The sequence below is a fragment of the Delphinapterus leucas genome, chromosome 9 (genome assembly GCF_059928025.1).
Source record: "Delphinapterus leucas isolate spDelLeu-1000000601 "Yukka" chromosome 9, BTC_Dleu_Yukka2, whole genome shotgun sequence".
NCBI lineage: Eukaryota > Metazoa > Chordata > Mammalia > Artiodactyla > Monodontidae > Delphinapterus > Delphinapterus leucas.
In genome coordinates this window covers 44,065,710-44,085,427 of record NC_143137.1, presented here as the reverse complement: position 1 = coordinate 44,085,427, position 19,718 = coordinate 44,065,710, and the positions used below count along the sequence as shown (strand labels likewise).

Here is a 19,718-nt window from a genome sequence, read left to right as displayed (position 1 = left end):
TTGGGCTTAGCAGTCGTGGCATGCAGGCTCTAGAGCACAGGCTCAGTAGTTGTGGCGCACGGGCTTAGTTTCTCCGCGGCATGTGGGATCTTCCTGGACCAGGGCTTGAACCTGTGTCCCCTGTGTTGGCAGGCAGATTCTTAACCACTGCACCACCAGGAAAGTTCCCTCCCATTTTCTTTTGATTAGTCCTAGTATGGTACATCTTTCTCCATCCATTTACTTTTGGTCCCCGTGTGTCTTAATATTTAAAGTCAATTTCTTGTTGAATCTTATTTTTTGATCCATTATGTCAATCTGCATCTTTTATTTGGTGCATTGAGATCACTGACATCCAAACTGATTACCCATTATAGTTAAATTAATATCTACCATATACATTACTGTTTTCTACTTTTTGCCCTTTTTCTTTGTCTCCATTTTTGTCTTCCACTCTTTTCTGCCTCTTGTGGTTCTTACTGACCATATTAAATGATTCTGTTTTTTCTTAGCCTATCAGTTGTACTTCTGCTTTTGCTCTTTTTAGTGGTTGCCCTAGAGATTGCTATATACATTTACAACAAATCCAAGTCCACTTTCAAATAACACTATACTGATTCCACCAATAGTATGAGTACCTTACTAATTCCTAATTCCTACTTCCTGACCTTTTTATCATTACTATCATTCATTTCAATTACAGGTAAGCATATATAAACATATATATACACAAAAGCATACATAATTGAATACACTATTGCTATTATTATTTTGAGTAAACTTTGATCTGTCAGATTAGGAATAAGAAAAATAAAGTTTTTATTTTACCTTCACATATTCCTTCTGTAATGATCTTTTCTTTATAGGTCAGATCTGAGTTTCTGACCTATATCATTTTTCTTCTCTCTAAAGACTTCTTTTAACATTTCTTGCAAGGCAGGTCCACTGGCAACAAATTTCCTCAATTTTTGTTTGTCTGAGAAATTCTTTATTTCTCCTTCACATTTGAAAGATAATTTCACAGGGTACAGATTTCTAGGTTGGTGGATTGGTTTTTTTCTCTCAACATTTTAAGTATTCATTCCATTGTCTTCTTGCTTGCATGGTTTCTAAGAAAAAGTTAGATGTAATTCTTATCTTTGCTCATCTATAAGTAAAAGTGTTTTTCTCCTCTGACTTCTTTCAGGGTTTTTTCCTTTAGCTTGCATTTTCTATAGTTAGAAAATGATATGCCTAGGTGTAGGCTTTTTTTTTTTTTTGTATTGATCATGCTTGGTGTTATCTGAGCTTCCTGGATCTGTGGTTTAGTGTCTGACATTAATTTGGGGGAAATTCTCAGTCATTATTGCTTCATATGTTGCTTCTGTTCTTTTCTCTTTCTTCTCCTCCTGGTATTCCCATTATGTTTATGTTTCACCTTTTACAGTTTTCCCAATTTTTAAGTATTTTGTTCGCTGTTTTCAGTCTTTTTTCAATGTTTGAAGTTTTTAATTCTATTATTATATTCTCATATTCTCAAGCTCAGAGATTTTCTTCAGCTGTGTCCAGTCTACTAATGAGTTCATCAAAGGCATTCTTCATTTTGTTATGTTTTTGATCTCCAGCATTTCTCTTTGATTCTTTATTAGAATTTTCATCTCTCTGCTTACATTAGCCATCTGTTCTTGCATGCTGTCTACTGTATCTATTAGAGCCCTTAGAATATTAATCACAGTCGTTTCAAAATCCAGGTCTAATAATTCCAACATCTTTGCCACATATGAGTCAGATTTTGATACCGCTTCTGTACCTTCAAACTGTGGTCTTTGCCCTTGAATGTATCTTGTAATTTCTTTCTAGATAGCTGGACATAATGCACTGGGTAAAGTACATTATGGGTACTGGCTGAAGAACTGCTGTAAATTGGCTTTTAGCAATGTAGTGGGACGGTATGGGGTCAGGGCAAGTGTTCTATATTCCTACGATTATGTCTCAGTCTTTTAGTGAGCTTAAATCTCTGATTGTGAACTTCACACATGTCTCTCTGTCCCACCTCCCAACCCTTAGGTGGGACAGGACAGCTAGAGTGTGTGTAGTGGGAACTTTCCTTCCCAGAAGTAGTTTAGGTTCTGATAAAACCCCAGAAGGGTAGGCTCTGAACAGTTTCTCCTGAGGGCAGACCTTGTTAAGAAGAACAGAATGATCTGGCATATTTTAAAATGGTTCCTTTTCTGATACCCCTGCTGAAAGTACTCTGGGATTATTCTCCAATATGTACCATGAGAAAACTGTAGAGCTCCAGGAGGTTAAACTCATAAAAGTCTGGGGGCTCCACCAATGACTGGGCTTACCTGGAGTTTTTATTTCTCAGACTTGTCAAAACTGAGCCTCCAGCAATTTGTCAATTACAGTTCAGGTTTCCCTACTGAGTGCTAGTTCCCATACAGGTTGCTGCTCTTGAGCTTCTCCAGTAAATTGTGATTCTCTGTATTTGTCTGTCCTAGAAACAGCCATTTCTCCAAGCTCTGATTCCTTTGAGTGGAGAATGGCATTTAGAAACCAAGATTTGAGGGCTAGGTGTGCTCCTTGTCCCTAAGGTATTATTTCTTTAGGCCCTCTCAGCAAACAGAACCAGAAAACAGATGTAAGCACATACATACACACACACACATCTATATATGTACATACTTACATGTATATACACTCATTTATATCAACATATATACATACATGCTATCCCTATCTATCTATATCTATCTATATACATGCCATGAGTTCACACTAACATGTCTGATTCCAATCCAACAATAGTGGATTCATTCCCCCTTTCCATATTTTTAACTCTCTCCTCTACTAGTGAAAAATCTGTCTCATGATGGGAGATTTCAAACACGTGTAACTCAGTAAATTATACATCAAGTAGACCAAAAATTAGTAAGGGTATAGAGAAATTGAACAGAAAAATATTGGCTCTAAAGGATATTTATAAATAAGGAACATCTAATAATTAGTGGATAAAACTTCTTTTCAAGTTTACTATAATCATTTACAAAATATGAATACTTACAAGGCTATAAGACAAGTCCAAACAAATACCAAATTATTGGTAACTTACAAATCATGTATTTTGACCAAAATGCAATATAATTAGAAATTATTAATAAAACATAAACCAAAATAATCTGATGTTTGTAAATTGAAAAACCTAGCTCTTAATAATTCAAGGATCATGACAGAAAGCATATTGTAATTAGAAAAAGGAGCAGAGTGGAAATTAGAAAATTTTAGAAATAAATGACTATGAGACTGCTTCTCAACAAAACTTGTGAAACACAACTAAAGAAGTATTTAGAAGGAAATTTATAGCTTTAAACATATATATGTATAAGGAATAAAAATTAAATTAATTAGGTAAATGTCCAACTCATAAGCTAGAAAAGCAAACAACAGAGGAAACCCAAAGACATTTAAGAATAGAAATAAAAGAACAGTAATTATTACATAGGAAATAAAGGAGAGGAACAACAACAAAACAGTTGGTTCTTTGATCAGAATAATGAAATGGATATAGTTTTGAGCACATTGATCAGGAAAGGATATAGAGGACAAAGAACATTAAATATCAAAATGGGAACATATTTACAGATATCACAAGCACTTTTAAAAAATCAAAAATTATGAAAAGTTTTATGCCTATAAACTGGGAAACTCAGACAAAACGGGCAAATTCCTAGAAAAATTCAAGTCATCAAAACCAAATCAAGAAATGGAAAAACCAAACAGACTTATAAACATTAGATAAACTGCATCAGTAGCCATGTCTACGTACAAAACAAAATACACAACATACTCTTTCAGGGAAGTTCTATCAAACCTTCAAGGAATAAGTAGATAATCCTTGTCTTATGCAAATTGCTCTAGAGAACAGAAAAAAATGGCAAGTTATCTAGCTTATTTTATGAGGCTAGGATATCCTGAAACCAAGAAAAGACAATATGAGAATTAAAAATTATAAAACAATTCCACTTATAGTCTTAGATTCCAAAATTCTAAATAAAATACCAGCAAATGGAGTCCTGCAATGTATATTAAAATATATCAAGACCAAGTTGAGTGTATTCTAGGAATATAAGGATTGTTTAATGAGAGAAAAATTTAGTAAGGAACCTGCTTTATTAGCAAGATGAAGAAAGAGGAAAAAATATGATTATTTCAAAGATGCAGGAAACCACTTGCTAAAACTTAACATTCATTCAAAATTTTAAAACTTCTCAGCCAATGTGGAATAACAGACCCTACTAACTTGCTAAAGAGTATCTTGAAAATAACCTACAATAATTCTTTATAGTGTATCATTAGAAATTAAGTACAGGACAATGCTATCTGCTATCAGTGTTCTAAACTGAATATCGTGCTGAAGGTCTTAGAAGATTAAGACAAATAAGAGAAATGAGAAGATATTCATTGAAAAGGAAGAAACAAAACTTCATTATTGGGACTTCCCTGGTCGTGCAGTGGTTAAAAATCTGCCTGCCAAGGCAGGGGACACAGGTTCGAGCCCTGGTCTGGGAAGATCCACATGCCGCGGAGCAACTAAGGTCATGTGCCACAACAACTGAGCCTGTGCTGTACAGCCCACATGCCACAACTACTGAAGCCCGCGCACCTAGAGCCCGTGCTCCGCAACCAGAGAAGCCACCGCAATGAGAAGACTGCACACCGCAACAAAGAGTAGCCCCCGCTCACTGCAACTAGAGAAAGCCCGCGCGCAGCGAAGAAGATCCAACGCAGCCAAAAATAAATAAATATATATTTTTAAAAGAACTTCATTATTTGTAGATGATTTGAGTGTTCACATAGAAAATCTAGTCAAATCCACAAAAAATTGAAACTAAAGAGTTCAGCAAAGTTGCTGGAATATAAAATCAATATGTAAATATCAATATTATTCCTATATACCACCAACACAGAAAGTGTAGTTTAAATAAATCATTTTCAATAGCAAGAAAAACTATAACTCTAAAAGATATTTATAAAAGAAATTATAAATTAGAACCTTATATTTAAGATTTATCCATGGAGACAGATGTGATTCTAGTTCATTCATTTAACTCCTGTGTAGTTTCCCATAATTTATACTACAACTTATTAATCCATTCTCTTGTTTCATGGATATTTAAGTAGTTTTCGTTTTTTTTATATATATTAAAAGCAATGCTATGGTAACAAACATTTTTAATAAACAGCTCCTTGTGTGTATATACAAGGTTTTTTCCCTAGGATATTTCGAGAGATAGAATTGCTGGTTCATGGGGTATGACACATTTTCAACTTTTTCAGATACTGTCAACTTGCTCTCCAAAGTGATTTTTACCAATTTACACTCTCAGGAGTAATGTATACATGTTCCTGTCACTCCACTTCCTCCTTAACCCTTGGTGTTGTCAGACTCATTTTTTCCCCAATATGTTAGTTGTGAATGGCATCTCATTGCAAATACCACAAGAATGAAGGCTCCTTAGGAATTACAATTTTGTTTTTCTTCCGTTTCCTTAGGGCTAAAATTGTGCTGGTACCATTATAGGGACTCAAATTTTGTAAACGGAATTAGTAAATGAAGGATCATTAGTGAGGCTGAAGGAGGTTTTTAGGTGTGGAAAGCAAGACTATCATTACATTTGTGTTTAAAGCTTCTATCTGAGATCAGCATGTCAATTGAGGGGGAAGTAGAAACTACTCTGCTTTAATGGGAGACGAAGACTGTCAAACTGTCAAAATGAGAGTGACACTGACCACACAAACAGTAGAAAAGGCACTGGGTCTGGGAATTCAAAGACCTCACCCCACTCCCCTTCCAACTAGTAGGACTGCAACTTAATATATGTGGACAGATTATTTAACCTTCCTGAATCTCAGATATCCTCATCTTAAAATAGAGATGATAATAATAAAAACCATTTGGAATTCTGAGCAGAGAGCACACAGTTTATTAGCTGGAACTTAATGCAAAAATAGCAACCACCATCTAACCTCAGACACCCCACCCAACACAAAATGCCTCAGTTGGCACAAAAACATCCTTACATCAGTGGTCTAGTTGGAATCTATGGACCAGGTAGTACCACTATATGTTTCATTCTTGACATCTTCCAGCACTGTCTCAAAGTTCCCAGTTAGCTGGCATTTCTGGGACACTTTCATTCCAGTTCTTCTCCCTGCTGACCTACCTACCAACTCTCCCAGCCACTGCAACCTGGAAGCCCTGTTTGGCTAAGCACAAGCCACCATATCCCTCACCCTATTTACTGAATAGTCATTGAAACTTGTTCCCTCATAAGGAGGTTCTTCATTCTCCCACTCTCCATGCACTGCAGGGCTGACATGGCCACTAGCATGTGGCAGATCCAAGTTTTCTGGGGACTGAAGATTAGAAAATTTGGGGAACTCTCTTTAAGAAAAACATCACATTATGAATACAAACATCTTGTGATGTTTCTATCTCTCACCTTGCTGGTCACTCTGCCACATTCACTGAGGACATGGGAACCTCTAAATGACTACAATATGAAAGAGGTGAAATGAAGCAGGGCGCAGCAGGGCCCTCCCGGGTACAAAAGCCTTCCTATGTCTGTCATTTCTCATTTATAGAAAATGGTTTAAGTCTCCTAGATTTTCCCTGAATCCCAAAGAGCAGATTCAAACAGTTACTCACTGGAGAAGTGAGGGAATGCAGAAACAAAAGAAAAGCAAGCCCAACATACTCTTTTCCATGATTGTTAGCTTAAACTAATGCCTTGATTCATGACCCCAAACTGTCGAAATAATGTCCTGTGGCTTCAACCAGCTGGCCCCAAGCCGACTTAAAATTGATGACACCTGGAGGGTCAATTAAGAACTGAAGCTCCTGAACCATCATGAAGGCTCTAAGTACAGAATAAAATGTCTCAACCATTGCTTTTGCTCTCTCCTAGAAAGAAGTTAAGGGATCACAAGACCGCGATTTACTAGTTTGCTTTGCAGGAACACACAGATCAATCACAGTCACCAACGACACATCAAGTCACAGGCAGCCAGGAAGTCTGCAGTTGAGGTCTTATCAGGAAGCTGAAATCACAAAGAACCTTTACCTCTGCTGTCTTTAAAAACCTTGCACCCCAGCCAGCCAGCCAGCCAGCAAGATGGATTTGAGATGAGTCTAGGTCTCCCATCTTTTGGGTTGGTGCCTCTTCAACAAATACTGTAAACCTTTCTTTGCTCCAAACTCCGATGTTTCAGTTTGTTTGCCCTCACTGTGTGTCTGGCACACAAACTTGAGTTCAGCAACAGAGGGGGTGACTCAAACAAAACCCCAGCCTCCCAGATCTTTTCCTTTCTCAGTGCAAATGACCTTCATGCCCATAGGACTTCAGCAAACCAATGGCCACCCCGTGGACCTTGTTACAACTTACAACTGCTCCAACTCTGAAAGCCGAAATTTCAGATTTCCATTCTCGGACCACGAACGCCCTCCTCTAGCTCTTTCATTCTCAAGTATAAGACCTCCATTACTTCTTCTTAACTTGATCAGTTCCTCTCTGACATTACTTTCTCCTCCTGGCTACATGCTACGCCACTAAGTAGGGTGAGGTGAGGTACCTAGGGAGCACAATTTATGGAGGCACTCACACTCAGGGTCACACAAGTGCAGGGTATACGTCATGTGCCATGATGTATTTAACTTCTCACCATTACACTGAACTTTCTTGAACCATTGACTTCTCTTCCCACAAGCCCTACAAAACCACAGTCCTTGATCCATCCAACCACTGTGTCTCTCCCAAGCAACTGAAAATGACTAGGCAAGTGACATAACACTTCAGATGAAGGCCAATACAAATGACTGAATCTCACCCCAGGTCAGCCCCCAACTCTACCAGCAGCTCTTTTTGCATGTCTGTAAATTACTGCTCTTTCCATTCCATGGGAAATATGGCAGACATGGTTAGTACTATTCCTACTCCTCTTGACTGAAAATATAGTAATAACAAGGTCATCAGACGCTAATGCACTTAAATTCCTGCCTTCAGGATTTCATTTCCCTCCAACCTCAAGGACTTTCTTCTGTCCAAGGCCAAGCACTGTAACCAGCCTTGGCTACCCTCCCATTCTCAGAACATCGTCCTAACATCCTTCTCTCTCCACTATCAGTAACGTCTCCCTGTCAGTCCATCCCAGGATAAATATACCTCAATCCCTTTCTTCCAAAAACAAAACAAAATCCACAATCCTCCTTACAACCCCACGACTCCCCTCCACTACTGTCCTATGTCTTTCCTTTATCTCATGTACAAAGAGTACTCTGTACTTGCCAGCTTCCCCCTTCTAACTGCCCATCCATCACCCCACAGACTTCCAGCGCCTTCCTGTCCCAACACTTCCCCCGACCACTAGCGTCCTAATTGCCGAAGCCCCTGCCCCCGCGAGATGCCGCGCTCAGCAGCATTAAGCACGCTTGTTCACCTCTCCTTTGTGAGTCTTCCTCCTCTCAGGTCTGTCCTCCGTCCACGTTGGCCTCCTTCCTCTCTGCTCCTCCTCGGTAGCCTCTTCTTCCTTAAGTGTCAGCGGCTTTAGGCCCAAGGAAGGAGGAGACCAGGAGCTCAGAGGAGCGGCCTGACCCGACCTCACTCAACACACTCAGAGGAGGGGACAGTCGTGGAGAGCGAAGGGAACGGGAAAGGCTCTGTCCTCTAGAAGAGTCTAGGCCAGGGCGCCCACACACACACACACACACACACACACAAGGGTGGGCAGAAGGGAGGACTGGGGTTCACCCAGGAGCAGCATGCACAGAGCCGCTCCCCTCCACCAAGTCTCAGCCCCGGCTTCCACCAGCGCCTTCGATCCGACCCACCTGGCCTACGAGCTCTGACAGGGCGCATGCGCGGGAGGGAATGCGCCAGGGGCGGTGCCTGCGGAAGAGGCAGCACGTCGCCTTCCAGCCGCCCAGATAAAGGCTGGAGCCTCGGCCACCGGCAGCGTAGGTTCAACTCGTTACAGAAGTGGGGTCGGCGCGGGTCGTGTGTGCCACCGTAGAGGCTGCCAGTCGCAGACGTCGAGCTGGAGCAGGTTGGTGTCCCGAACGCGAGCGCGGGTCCTGCGGGGCTTGGGGGTGCAGGGTGTGGAGGTCGCGGGAACAGACTGGCCTGTGGAGAGGGGGTTGGTAGGAGACGCAGAGCTGGGGGTCTGGACTCCCGGCCTGAGGAGGGGTTCGGCCCGGGTGGAGGCTGGGGGGCAGGCTGGAGAGGCTGCGGACAAGGGCGGTGAAGCCGAGGCCTAGGCCGCGTCTCCCAGTGCAGCCGCGGGGCGCGGCCCCTGGCCTTTGGCGCCCAGCGCTAGGTACCCCGCGCCTCCAAGGCCTCATCTCCCCACGGTGCTCCTGCCTGGGGAGCTAGACTTGCTCAGCACGACGCGGGCCCGGGCCTCTGGGTGCTGCTCCCTGGTCGAAACGCACCAAGGGCAGCCCCCGCGTGTACCCATCCCAGGCGAGCGGGAAGAGAAGGTAAGGGACCTCCACCCAGGCTCCCAGTTCTGATGGGGGACGAGGACGACTTTCTTCCTTCATAGCACTTTACAGGGCAGAGTGCGGCTGTCCTTCCCTAACTACAAACACCTGCTTTTCAGCCTGGGAAATGAACTCTTCAGGAAACAACAACAGTTTTGAGGGCAGTAACTCCAGACCTTTCTTTTATGTGCACCCCGTGGCCCAGCAGCTTCACCTGGGTCCCTGGTACCAGAATCCTGTCTATAATCCATTCTCCATTCCTGGGGCAGGTAAGGAATCTGAATCCCCAAAAAGGTTCAGTGGGATTAGGGACCCTCCCTGAGCCAAAGCCCGAAGGTTTCTAACACCTGTGTCCATTACCTCCCTTTCCTCACCCTGTGCTCACACCAGAGAGACTGTAGCAGCGCATGGGGCAGTGTTTGTTGTTCAGGTTAACAGGAAACATTCGAATTCTAGCTATATGCCAGTTACTCTGCTAAATGCTAGAAATAGTTTCTCTCATTGACCTCAGCAGCCCATGAGCTAGGTACTGTTGCTATCCTTGCTCCCCAAATGAGGGCGCTGCGGCTCCCAGTCAGTGACTGGCCCAGGGTCACAGAGTAATCCAACCAAAGTCCCCTCCTGTGTGAGGCCAGAGGTGCCTTAGTGCTCCTAGTCCCTGTACGGGTTTTGACAAGGCCTAAAGGTTCTCAGACCTATTATGGTCAAGTCAGAAAAGTACTCTGGAGGAAGAATGACAAGCAAGATTTGAAAATGTCTGGAAGGTGGACATCTAGCGTTTCATTCAGTACATGGGGGAGGGGGCTTTAGGCAGGCAGGAGGATCCATGGGGTGATCCTCCCATCTCACCTCTCCAAGTAGGAAAGATAATGTTAAACTTGCTCTTCTGAGTATCCTGCTGGAGATAAAGCATGTTGTAAATATTATGCAGCTTTTCCAGGTAGAAAACTAGGTGTGATAAGGAGAGCTTCTGCATTCACCACTGTTGCCAGCTGAATAGTAGTCTCAGTCTGAGCAACAGGGACCTGTGCCAGCGTATGGCCGGTGACCTACAATTCTTCACTGTGCCTCTACCTGCCAGATGTTGGACTAGCACCTCCACGTGAGCCAGCTCCTTCAAGAACTCTTACCGTATATAAACTCTTGGCTCTGTTTCTCTGCAGATTCCCTAATTAGTACAGATGTTGAAATGCTATCTTGAAATGGTGCAGAGACAGGAATTGTGTGAGTACAGAGTGTAGGAAGTTCTGAGAGAAAGCAATTTATATTGTATCTTAAACATTCTTTGAATTAACAGGTTGAGATGCTATACCTCTGTGGTTTTTCCACACCATTCAGCTTAAGGTTTAAATTATCCTTTAGAGTTGTGGTTTAGGGGAATTAAAGTGGATGGTGCTGGGAGTAGGAAGAAAGTTTGTATTTTTTTAAATTGCAACATAATTCAGATTTTAGTGAAAAAAGGAATGTATAGAATTCCAAGAGTGAAGCCACTTCTGTTTGGCTAGATGGGGACTCAAAACACATAATCCAGTTTTTAGTCTATTTCCCTCTATTTCTAGGTTTTGACTTTCTCTGTGTTGGCCTGTCAGCCATTATTTCAAAGTGGCAAAGATGGTCACAGCATTTCCAGGCCTGTAATGATTCTATGGCTAGTGATCCAAGAGAAGAGCCCACTCTTCCAGTAGTAACCAGAGTTCCAAACCTGACCCTCCATGGACTGGCTTTGAAGTTATCTGTCTCTGTAGTTAGATGAACTTCCTTCTGTGGCTTCTAACCTCTTAGGACAATGTTGAAACCCAAGCTGAGATTTCCTTTTCCTTCAATAAAGGAAAATACCCATATGCATATGGTTATACAAATGTACTAGAGGTATCTTAGCCGGGTACTAGAGGCACGCTGACACCTTCCTCAACAGTGAGACTGGGTTCATAAGATCTACTGCACAATATTGGCTAAATTGCTTCATGAACACTGATATGAATATGACTTGTTCCTTCTTTTATATAGTTAGAAGTTTTACCTTAGCTTCATTTGTCAGTTGTACAGATCTGTCTTGCAAAGTCAAATGCCTTTCCCCAAAATATATTTGTTTGAGAGAAATATGTCTGGCATTATTGACACCACTGCAGTGGTTATCCCTAAAGAGTGGAAGTGGGGGAAGATGTGTGTGAATGAATAGGGCTGAATACATAGGCTTAGAAAGGATTTTAAATCCAAAGAACTTTTGTTCCCTCTTGCTCTGTAAGGCCTGATATTATTCTTTTTGCAACCATGACAAGCCTGAGTTATGCCTGGTATGTGCTTGGTCTCTTTTAAAAGGCTACAAAGTAGGGGTGCTATTCTTAATATGCTGACCAACTGATGGCTTGGGAACCAACCAGTTGGAACAGATGCCTACTCTAGTGCTGTTCTAGTGTGAAGAAGGGTTCTGGAGGCCCCACTGTTCTAGTCATTGCTCCTTCACTGGTTAACTCCTGTGGATGTCCAGGGAGGAACTGGGGGCCTTTACCAACCGACATAGAGAAAACTCAATATTTTAACCATTGGTGTGGCTGTACAGGTGTTCTGGCTGAATGTTGTGATTGGCCACAGGAGACAAAATGGCTGTGCCTTTCTCTTTCTAGGTTTGAGAAATGGAAGTCTGTATTTTCCATATCCTGTGGTGCTCAATGAGTATCCCAGCTTCTTCATCCCTCAGTCCCCGTTGCCCACTACTCTTAACCGAAGACCCATAGTCCCTATGTTTTATAACACAGCACAGTTCAGAGAATATGGTGGCTGTGGGAAAAAAATGAAAACGAAACACACACAGACTGAACCTCAACAGGCTGAAAACATGAGAGAAAAACAAGACAGGCACGCAGAAGGCAACAGCCATGACATAGGAAGGGTGACCAGTATCCCTGCTACTAATATTGACATTGAAACTGACAACATTCATCAAGAAACAGATGGGGCTTTGACTTCTGTTGCCCAGAAGAGGGAGCTACATAGCAAGAGCCCTTCTAATAACACTCTGCATAGAGATGCACCTCAAGGAATCTGTGTATCAGAGAAAGAGCAAAGGAGGCTAGTACAGGGCAAAGGATCCTCTATAATAAAATTCTGGAAATCATTGAAAGAAACTATGGGTTTGTATGATGTGGCTTATGGTAAAGCCATGCCAGAGAACATACTGCAGCACAATGGGATTTCACAGAGTTCCTGGGAAAGTAGAGGTGTGCTCTGTAACCCTCATGAGGGTGGAGACTGCATTGCATATAAAGATGAACACAGAGCTGTCCAGTCAGAGCAGTGTCTTGATGTTGTAAGACATGAGATGTTTAAGTCAGGATCTATCATGGAGATGAACTTGGGCGAAGGAAAGAAGGGATATGCAGCTGTTTCCCAAAACCCACCACCTCCACCTGGCAGGGATGATATCCAGAATAGCCTGAACTCAAAACTGTACCCGTCTCCTGGAGACATCAACAAGCTGCATCAGGAAGGGCCACCCTGTGCCCGCATGGAAGCAGTAAAAGACCCGAGCCTACATTCAGCATCTCAGGAGCTCCTTACTGCAGGGGAAAGCATGCCAGAGAACAGTAGTGGGAGCCATGGCTCCCATGAGAATGTGCGTGGAGAGGAAGAGGTAGACAGCAATAGCTACCCTGAGGGGGGTGTTCCATCCGCTACCTGGTTGGCCCAGTTCAACAAAGTAGGTCAGGCTACCCAATGCGATATAAGGTGGTGGTATGAGGTACAGTCTGAAAATTCCCCTGAGTCTTCACCAGGAAGTGGGAGAAAGGGAGCAGAGCAGCTGTCAGTGGGGAGCAGGAACCAGGATGAAGTTGAGGAGGTAGAGAACAACGGCTGCGAGGGGCGCGTTCCCTCCCCTACCTGGTCGGCCCAGTTTACCAAAGTAGAAGAGGGCATCCAGTGTGACATGGATTGGTATGAAGCACAGGTAGAGAAATCCCCCCAGCAAATGTCCTCCAGAGATGAAGGGACCTCACCAGACTGCAAAACCAAGGGGTCATGGAGAAAGCCAGTCACAAATAGGAAATTAAGTGCAGACAAAGATGAAGTGATGGTGAATGATGAGATTGGGGAGGTGCATAAAGAGAACTTGAAAAGGTGTGCGAAGACTAAAAAGACTGTGCAAGGCAGGAAGCTGAAAGACCTGAGCAGCGTCTCAAATGTTAAGACAGCCTATCTGCTGCAGAAAAGCGCTGCCTTGACCATCGTGCTTCCTGAGGATTCAGAAGACTCTGAGTTGGAAGCTGAAGATGTAATGCATGAGGTAGAATGCCTCCTTGAAGAAGTGAGTCCACAGGGCCCTCTGACATCTTCCAAAGGAAGGTCTTATCTGAAGGCTGGAAGGATAATCAGGATGCCACCTGAGTGCTCTGTCCCTCCCCAACTTATGGTCTGGCCCACCAGAAATAAGTACAGGTTATTACAAGCTGGTGGTGAATATGAGCACGTCGTCCCTGTGGTTTACCAGTTGAAACGACAGGATGGCTGTGAAAGTACTGGTGTCACCCTCCGAAGAAAACACACTATGCCCAAGCCAGAGGGACTGGAGTCCAGGAGAGCCTCTCACAAACCATTGGAATGTTAAGTGACTAGTGGGTTCATCCTATCTGGTTGTCTGTGGCGGTTCCATACTGGGTCCTGGATGCAAAGGCAGCTGTGAATCAATAGCATTTCTCTGTTTTGAAAGTATGTTGTCACTTAAGCTGTAGGTGCCCATATTCATAGGATTTGCAAAGAAAATCCCAAGTTAGAATTCCTGCATTCTAGGAAACTGCAATGTAATTTGAAACAAAGTGCTATAGTAGATTATAAAGAGCTGGATGGTGGTGGTAAGGAGAGTTGGGCTGAGATGGTCAGGAGGACATCAGTCTAGCTGGATTGCTGAGAATGGGCAGTCCATGTGGAGGCAGAGAATTTCGACACAGTTTTAGGTTCTGTGGTTTGGAGACAAAAGAGCAGGTTTGGAGTGGGAATGGAGACAGTAGTGTGAGCTCAAATGGGCAGCCCTGGCAGGATTCCTCTTGAGACCATCCTGCCAGAGGGAAGACTTGTGAGGAATTGGGAAATAGGCCAAGGAGAATGGGGTAAAGTAGTAGTGTTTTTCTTCACTTACAGATTTTTATCCTGTAGGCAATAAGGGGCTAATCCAGATTGAGTAGAGAAGTGAGACAAATGTGCCGTAGGAATTTCAACCAGCAGTACTTTATAGGAGAAATTAGAGTGAAGAGTGCCTATATGGCTGAAAACCATTTTGTTTGTTTTAATTTCATTTTTTGGCTCTGTGGTATGTGGGATCTTAGTTCCCCGACCAGGGATTGAACCCAGGGCCCCTGCATTGGAAGGTGGAGTCTTAACCACTGGACCACCGGGGAAGTCCCCCCAAACCAGTTTTTTTCAACAAGAAGTGTTGTACTGGGTTGGCCAAAAAGTCCCATAACATCTTACAGAAAACCCGAACGAACTTTTTGGCAACCCAATAAATCAACAAAGTGGTGAGGGTCCTGACTCACATGGGAGTATGAGATAGAGACATGTATTTATGAAAATGATTCTGTACTCTAGTAAATCTTTTTCCGCATGGACTAATTTGTATCTCTTCATAGTCATACTCTGCACGATCTGTATATAGTGCATCAAACTTAGAGGTGTGACCTTAAATTTAACTTTTTTTAAAAAAAACCAGGAGGTCAATAAAATTTAAACTGCTTAACAAGTATGTTTACCAAAAAAAAAGAGAGACATGTGAGAGGACTAATGCAATTGCATCTTTAAGAAAGGGCTGGAGTTTGAACTTGAGTACATCGAAAAAAATGGTAACATCCATGGAAAAGAGTTAACTTGGGAAGAGAAGTTGTTTTGCTTTGCTGTGTGGGTTATGGTGGGAGGGGCATAAAGTGGTGAGATTGAGGGACTGGACTAGCAGCCTCCCCACACCTGGTTGAAGCTTGAGTTTGGACCATCCTATGACTGGCGGGGGCACAGCTGACAGGAGTGGGGAGGGAGGGAGGACCCAAAGGAGAGCTTTGGGAGATGATTACCTCTGGGGTGCAAAGAATGAAACAAAGCAGGTAAGTGAAGAATGGGATGCATAAGAGCCCCAGGGAAGTTTAAATAAGTTCCAGTCTTAGTCCCAGAACCTTTAGACTCGACATATTTATGCCTACCACTTCCATTGAAAAGTTGGGGTATTGTCACATCTTAACTCTTGGCTGTTGTCATGACTTCGATTCATGCTCAGTAATTTGGAAGGGGTTTTTTAAAATAGGGTGACTTTACGATATGAGCAGAGTTTTTTGGCTTTGGTATGTTTAGTCCCTGCTCATAAAAGACGGCAAGAGAGACTGTTCTGGACCACTGTGCTTAGAGACCCCTCATACATAAGAAAGAAGCGCTGTGTAAGCTCCATAATGAATGGGACCATTCCAGATGTGTGTGAGCCCTAGATCACGATGTCTAACATTGTAAAATGAATAAACTAAAACACCGGCAACTTTACCTTTAGCCTTCTCAAAGTCTTATCTGCTTCTGAATTCCCATGTCATTTCCCATCAGAGCGTGTATGAATCTTCTTCTATTTTGGGTAATAACATTGGTTATAAATTTACTCCCTCTCCCCCTTCTTAATATTGTAGTTGAGTAGTTTTTAGCACTTTTCTTCTTTGGCCATGTCTGAAAGAAAGTCTGGGGAATTCCCTGGTGGTCCAGTGGTTAGGACTCCTTGCTTTCACTGCCGAGGGCCAGGGTTTTTGATCCCTAATCGGGGAGCTAAGATCCTGCAAGCCGCACGGTGCAGCCGGAAAAAAAAAAAAGTCTGACCGAGTCATCCTGTGAAGATAATGGGAACTTTACTCCAGTTTACTCCAGGTCACACAGATTTTAATTTCCAGGCTGAAGTCTCTCTTCTATTAAATTGTCTGTTATTATTTTTGCCAATGATATTTTTTGCTGCCAAGAACTACAGAATGATATAGAATAGTATCATGAAAAACAGGTCAATTTCTTGAAAGATGTGTTTTTGATTTATTTTTTCCTTTTGGTTTTTAAGCAATTTGGATTATTTAATGTATGAATCACTTCTCCCCTCAGGTAACTGTGAGAGATCAAAAACCAAGTTCCCCTACAAAGTAACAGAGATTCGAGGCAGATGCTATAAAGTTTAGGAAATACCCAGCAGCTCTAGAGGTTGGTATCTATCCCGTGTCCAGTTCATCTTATGATTTGCTTTTTGGACTTTGTTTGGGGTTTCCTACTTGGTGTCTGGTCTGCCCTTCAAAGCTAACACTGCTTATGGGCAATGACAAATGGCAGAGTTCTACCCAGGTAACAGACATACCTTGTAAAGAAGGCCCTACCTGACAGGATTAGAGCCAAAGCCTTTCAATTCTGTGGAATGTTATTGTTAAGCTGGCTTTCACACTTAACTCCCGATCTGTTAATGGTAGTATGTCGTGGGTTAAAATGGGATTTTGTAAGTGATCCTGGCAGTTTCACTCTTAGTGTCCCAGCTTAGAGCTGGGTACTGGAAGCTTAGCATCTCCCTTAAGGGGCAGTAGCTTGACAGGCTTCCCTACACAGAGTCTTGGCATTGGGTAACCCTGCCTCACCTCAACCCCTGGTCCTGGAGCAGTGGCTTGGTGGCCCCTTAAAGGCCATTTCTGCCCTGCAGTGGTCATAAAGGGAAGACTGATAACTAAGCTCAGGCAAAATGTCAAGACCTTTGGCTTTATCCTAAAAATGGAAACTAAAGATATTGGTAATGATTCTCTGTATAACATCTTGAGTCTGTTACACACCAATTTAAGGAAATGTATTCCATTATTATTTCACAGGAAATAAATTGCTGAGTTTCAGCTTCAAGGAAGAGCTAAATATTTCATCATGTATCTCTCTTGACTGAACTATTAAAGCATTGTATCAAAAAACAAGAAAATGTGACATTGTAAAGCCTTTGGAAATATAAGTTGTAAAACAGCAAATAAATTGAATTGCAAAAGTGTGTGATTCTTAAGCATTTTCTTCTCTCATAGTGGCCACATCACTCATGACAGCACCATCTGTCATGAATAGTTTTGTCTTGTCATCTCCAAGGACCTTTAGATAAGGAGAAAAGGATGGTGGATTTGAGGACAAAATAAAAAGATTAAGCATTCCCCACAAAGAGGAACCATCTTGAAGACGGAAAGGATGCCAACTCATTGTTTATAAATGGAGTCCAGGAACATAGTAGGTCCACTGATGGATATTTCCAGTGGTGGCCTGTAGAATCATATGTTTTATGCTTTCAACTAGTGTAGACTCCTTAGGAATAAAGGAAGCTTTAGGAAACAAAAGATCTTTATACTAAGAACCTAGGACCTAGGTGGTCAATTTGCAGAACCAATCTCCCAATAAATGGTGCAGGTTAGGTCTGTGACTATGTGCTAAAAAGATTTTGATGTGATTGGAGGCTCTCCCACGGTTATTTGAAAGAACAGAGCATATGTGAGAGGATGGGGGTGCCTCCAAGAAAGGCTTTCTGGGTGATAGTATGGACAGTATTTTGATACATATCAATGTGTCCACTCAATGCTGCTTCTAAGTAAACCTGTGATGAAAATGTCCTATAGAAAAATGTCCTTTAACTCCCTGTATTAACCAAGTATCCCTCAAAATGGATTAAGGAGATGGTAAAAAGTGATTAAGCGCTACATTTTTTCAGATGAGAAGCAAAAGATGATAGTGTTTCCAAGGCTGGTCTTATGAGACCTATGACTTTATCTAACCCCTACTTAAAGATTTTGTTTAGATACTCCAGGAAAACACCCCTCACTCCTATCCCCACCCAAGTCTGGATTATGTGACACTCCTATGTGTTCTAGTAGCACCTGTATCTTAACTTTCATAGCCCATTTCATGACATGACAGATGAGACTTGTGACATTCTTACCCTCATCAAAGGAGACCATGTATTCATTCCTTAGGGCCATGGATTAGTGTAGCCAATGCAGTATCCCCATGGAAGAGTATAGATCCTCGGACATCATATATATTCAGGTATTTGTGAACGAATGGCTTAGTGTTAATTAGATTAATAAATTGGGCCTTGTGGGTTGGACCCTAGAAGGTGGGGAAACTGATAATGCCAGTATATGGAAGAGGAAGCACAAAGACAGAGAAGAGTACCAATGAACATTTTCCTGTTCTGTAATCCTTCCCAGTCTCGCCTTTACCCTAGAGGGGAGATGAAAAGCTAAGTATAAATTTGGAAAATGGAGTCTAAAATGAACAATAATTCCTGACCACACCTACCCTTCTTCTTCCCTGCCATCTTACCTCTGTGGCAGGTTGAATTTCTTAGGGCCAGACTCTGAGATGGAGATTTGGGTGCAAGAAATTTAATGGAGAGTGCTTTAGGGAAAACATCTCTGAGGGGACAAAGAAAGCATGATTAAGCAGGAGTTTGGGTGTGATGCAGGCACAACAAAGGCCTTGGCCAATCCCACTGAGAGCTCATGAACTGTAATGACCCTGCAGAATTGTCCCAGTTGGGGCAAGAGGCTACATCTTACACCCCTGCATAGACCAGTCACTGTGATGCAGGATGCCCCTGGAAATGAGGCGTGGCCTTAGATAGCATAGCTCTCTTCAAGCAAGAACAACCAATCCCTGGAAAGTGGAGGTCATTTGCAACTGTTACCTGAAGTCAGCTGTTAACCAGCAGTTGGGAGAATAAATACTTCAGTCCTGAAGTCAGGTGTAGGGGTTAGGAGGCAAATACAAGTGGCACAATACAGCATCCACTATAACTTCCAAATCATGTTCCAAATGGAAAATGTAACCATACTTTTAACAAATTCCCATTGAACACCACCATGCGTGACACATTGTGTTAGAAGGTGAGACTACAACATGTAACAAGATAGTCTCTGCCCTCACGAATTTTCCAGATGTGGGCAGGAACTAATTACCGCAAATGTAGTGGCTTAAAGCAATATCCACCAACTTCCCGTCTCTGGTCTGGCATGTAAAGAGATTAGAAGTCTTCACTCTGTCCTAACAAGTAAAAAGCCGAACAAACTAATCATCAGATCTTCTTAAATCTATCAGAGAATTGAGGTCACAGGGCAAACCGCTGACCCCAAAACTGGAGAGATGGGCAGATACAGAGTCAAAACTTACTGGAGCAGAAATCTCCGTGGGAACCACTGCCATACTTTGCTAC

The 19,718-nt window shown here is 42.5% G+C and overlaps 3 protein-coding genes across 3 annotated transcripts in view; 1 reads left to right on the top strand and 2 right to left on the bottom strand.

Annotated features, from left to right (window-relative positions):
- LOC111179885 (retinitis pigmentosa 9 protein) overlaps positions 1-19,718 on the bottom strand; it is a 44,576-nt gene that overhangs the window by 8,887 nt on the left and 15,971 nt on the right. Inside the window, exon 6 of the mRNA XM_022583825.3 lies at positions 1-19,718. This exon is cut by the window's left edge and continues 8,887 nt beyond it. Within this exon, the coding sequence (XP_022439533.1) occupies positions 19,715-19,718 (4 nt within the window). The 3' untranslated portion in view covers positions 1-19,714.
- KBTBD2 (kelch repeat and BTB domain containing 2) overlaps positions 1-19,718 on the bottom strand; it is a 67,161-nt gene that overhangs the window by 32,031 nt on the left and 15,412 nt on the right. The window lies entirely within an intron of this gene.
- On the top strand, positions 9,533-16,927 carry LOC149748393 (uncharacterized; the record flags this gene model as incomplete). Its single annotated transcript, XM_089917081.1, is given in 4 exon segments — positions 9,533-9,592; positions 9,594-9,768; positions 12,124-14,097; positions 16,604-16,927. Coding segments are annotated over 4 exon segments (2,283 nt in total), but the record flags the coding sequence as incomplete, so codon positions are not given.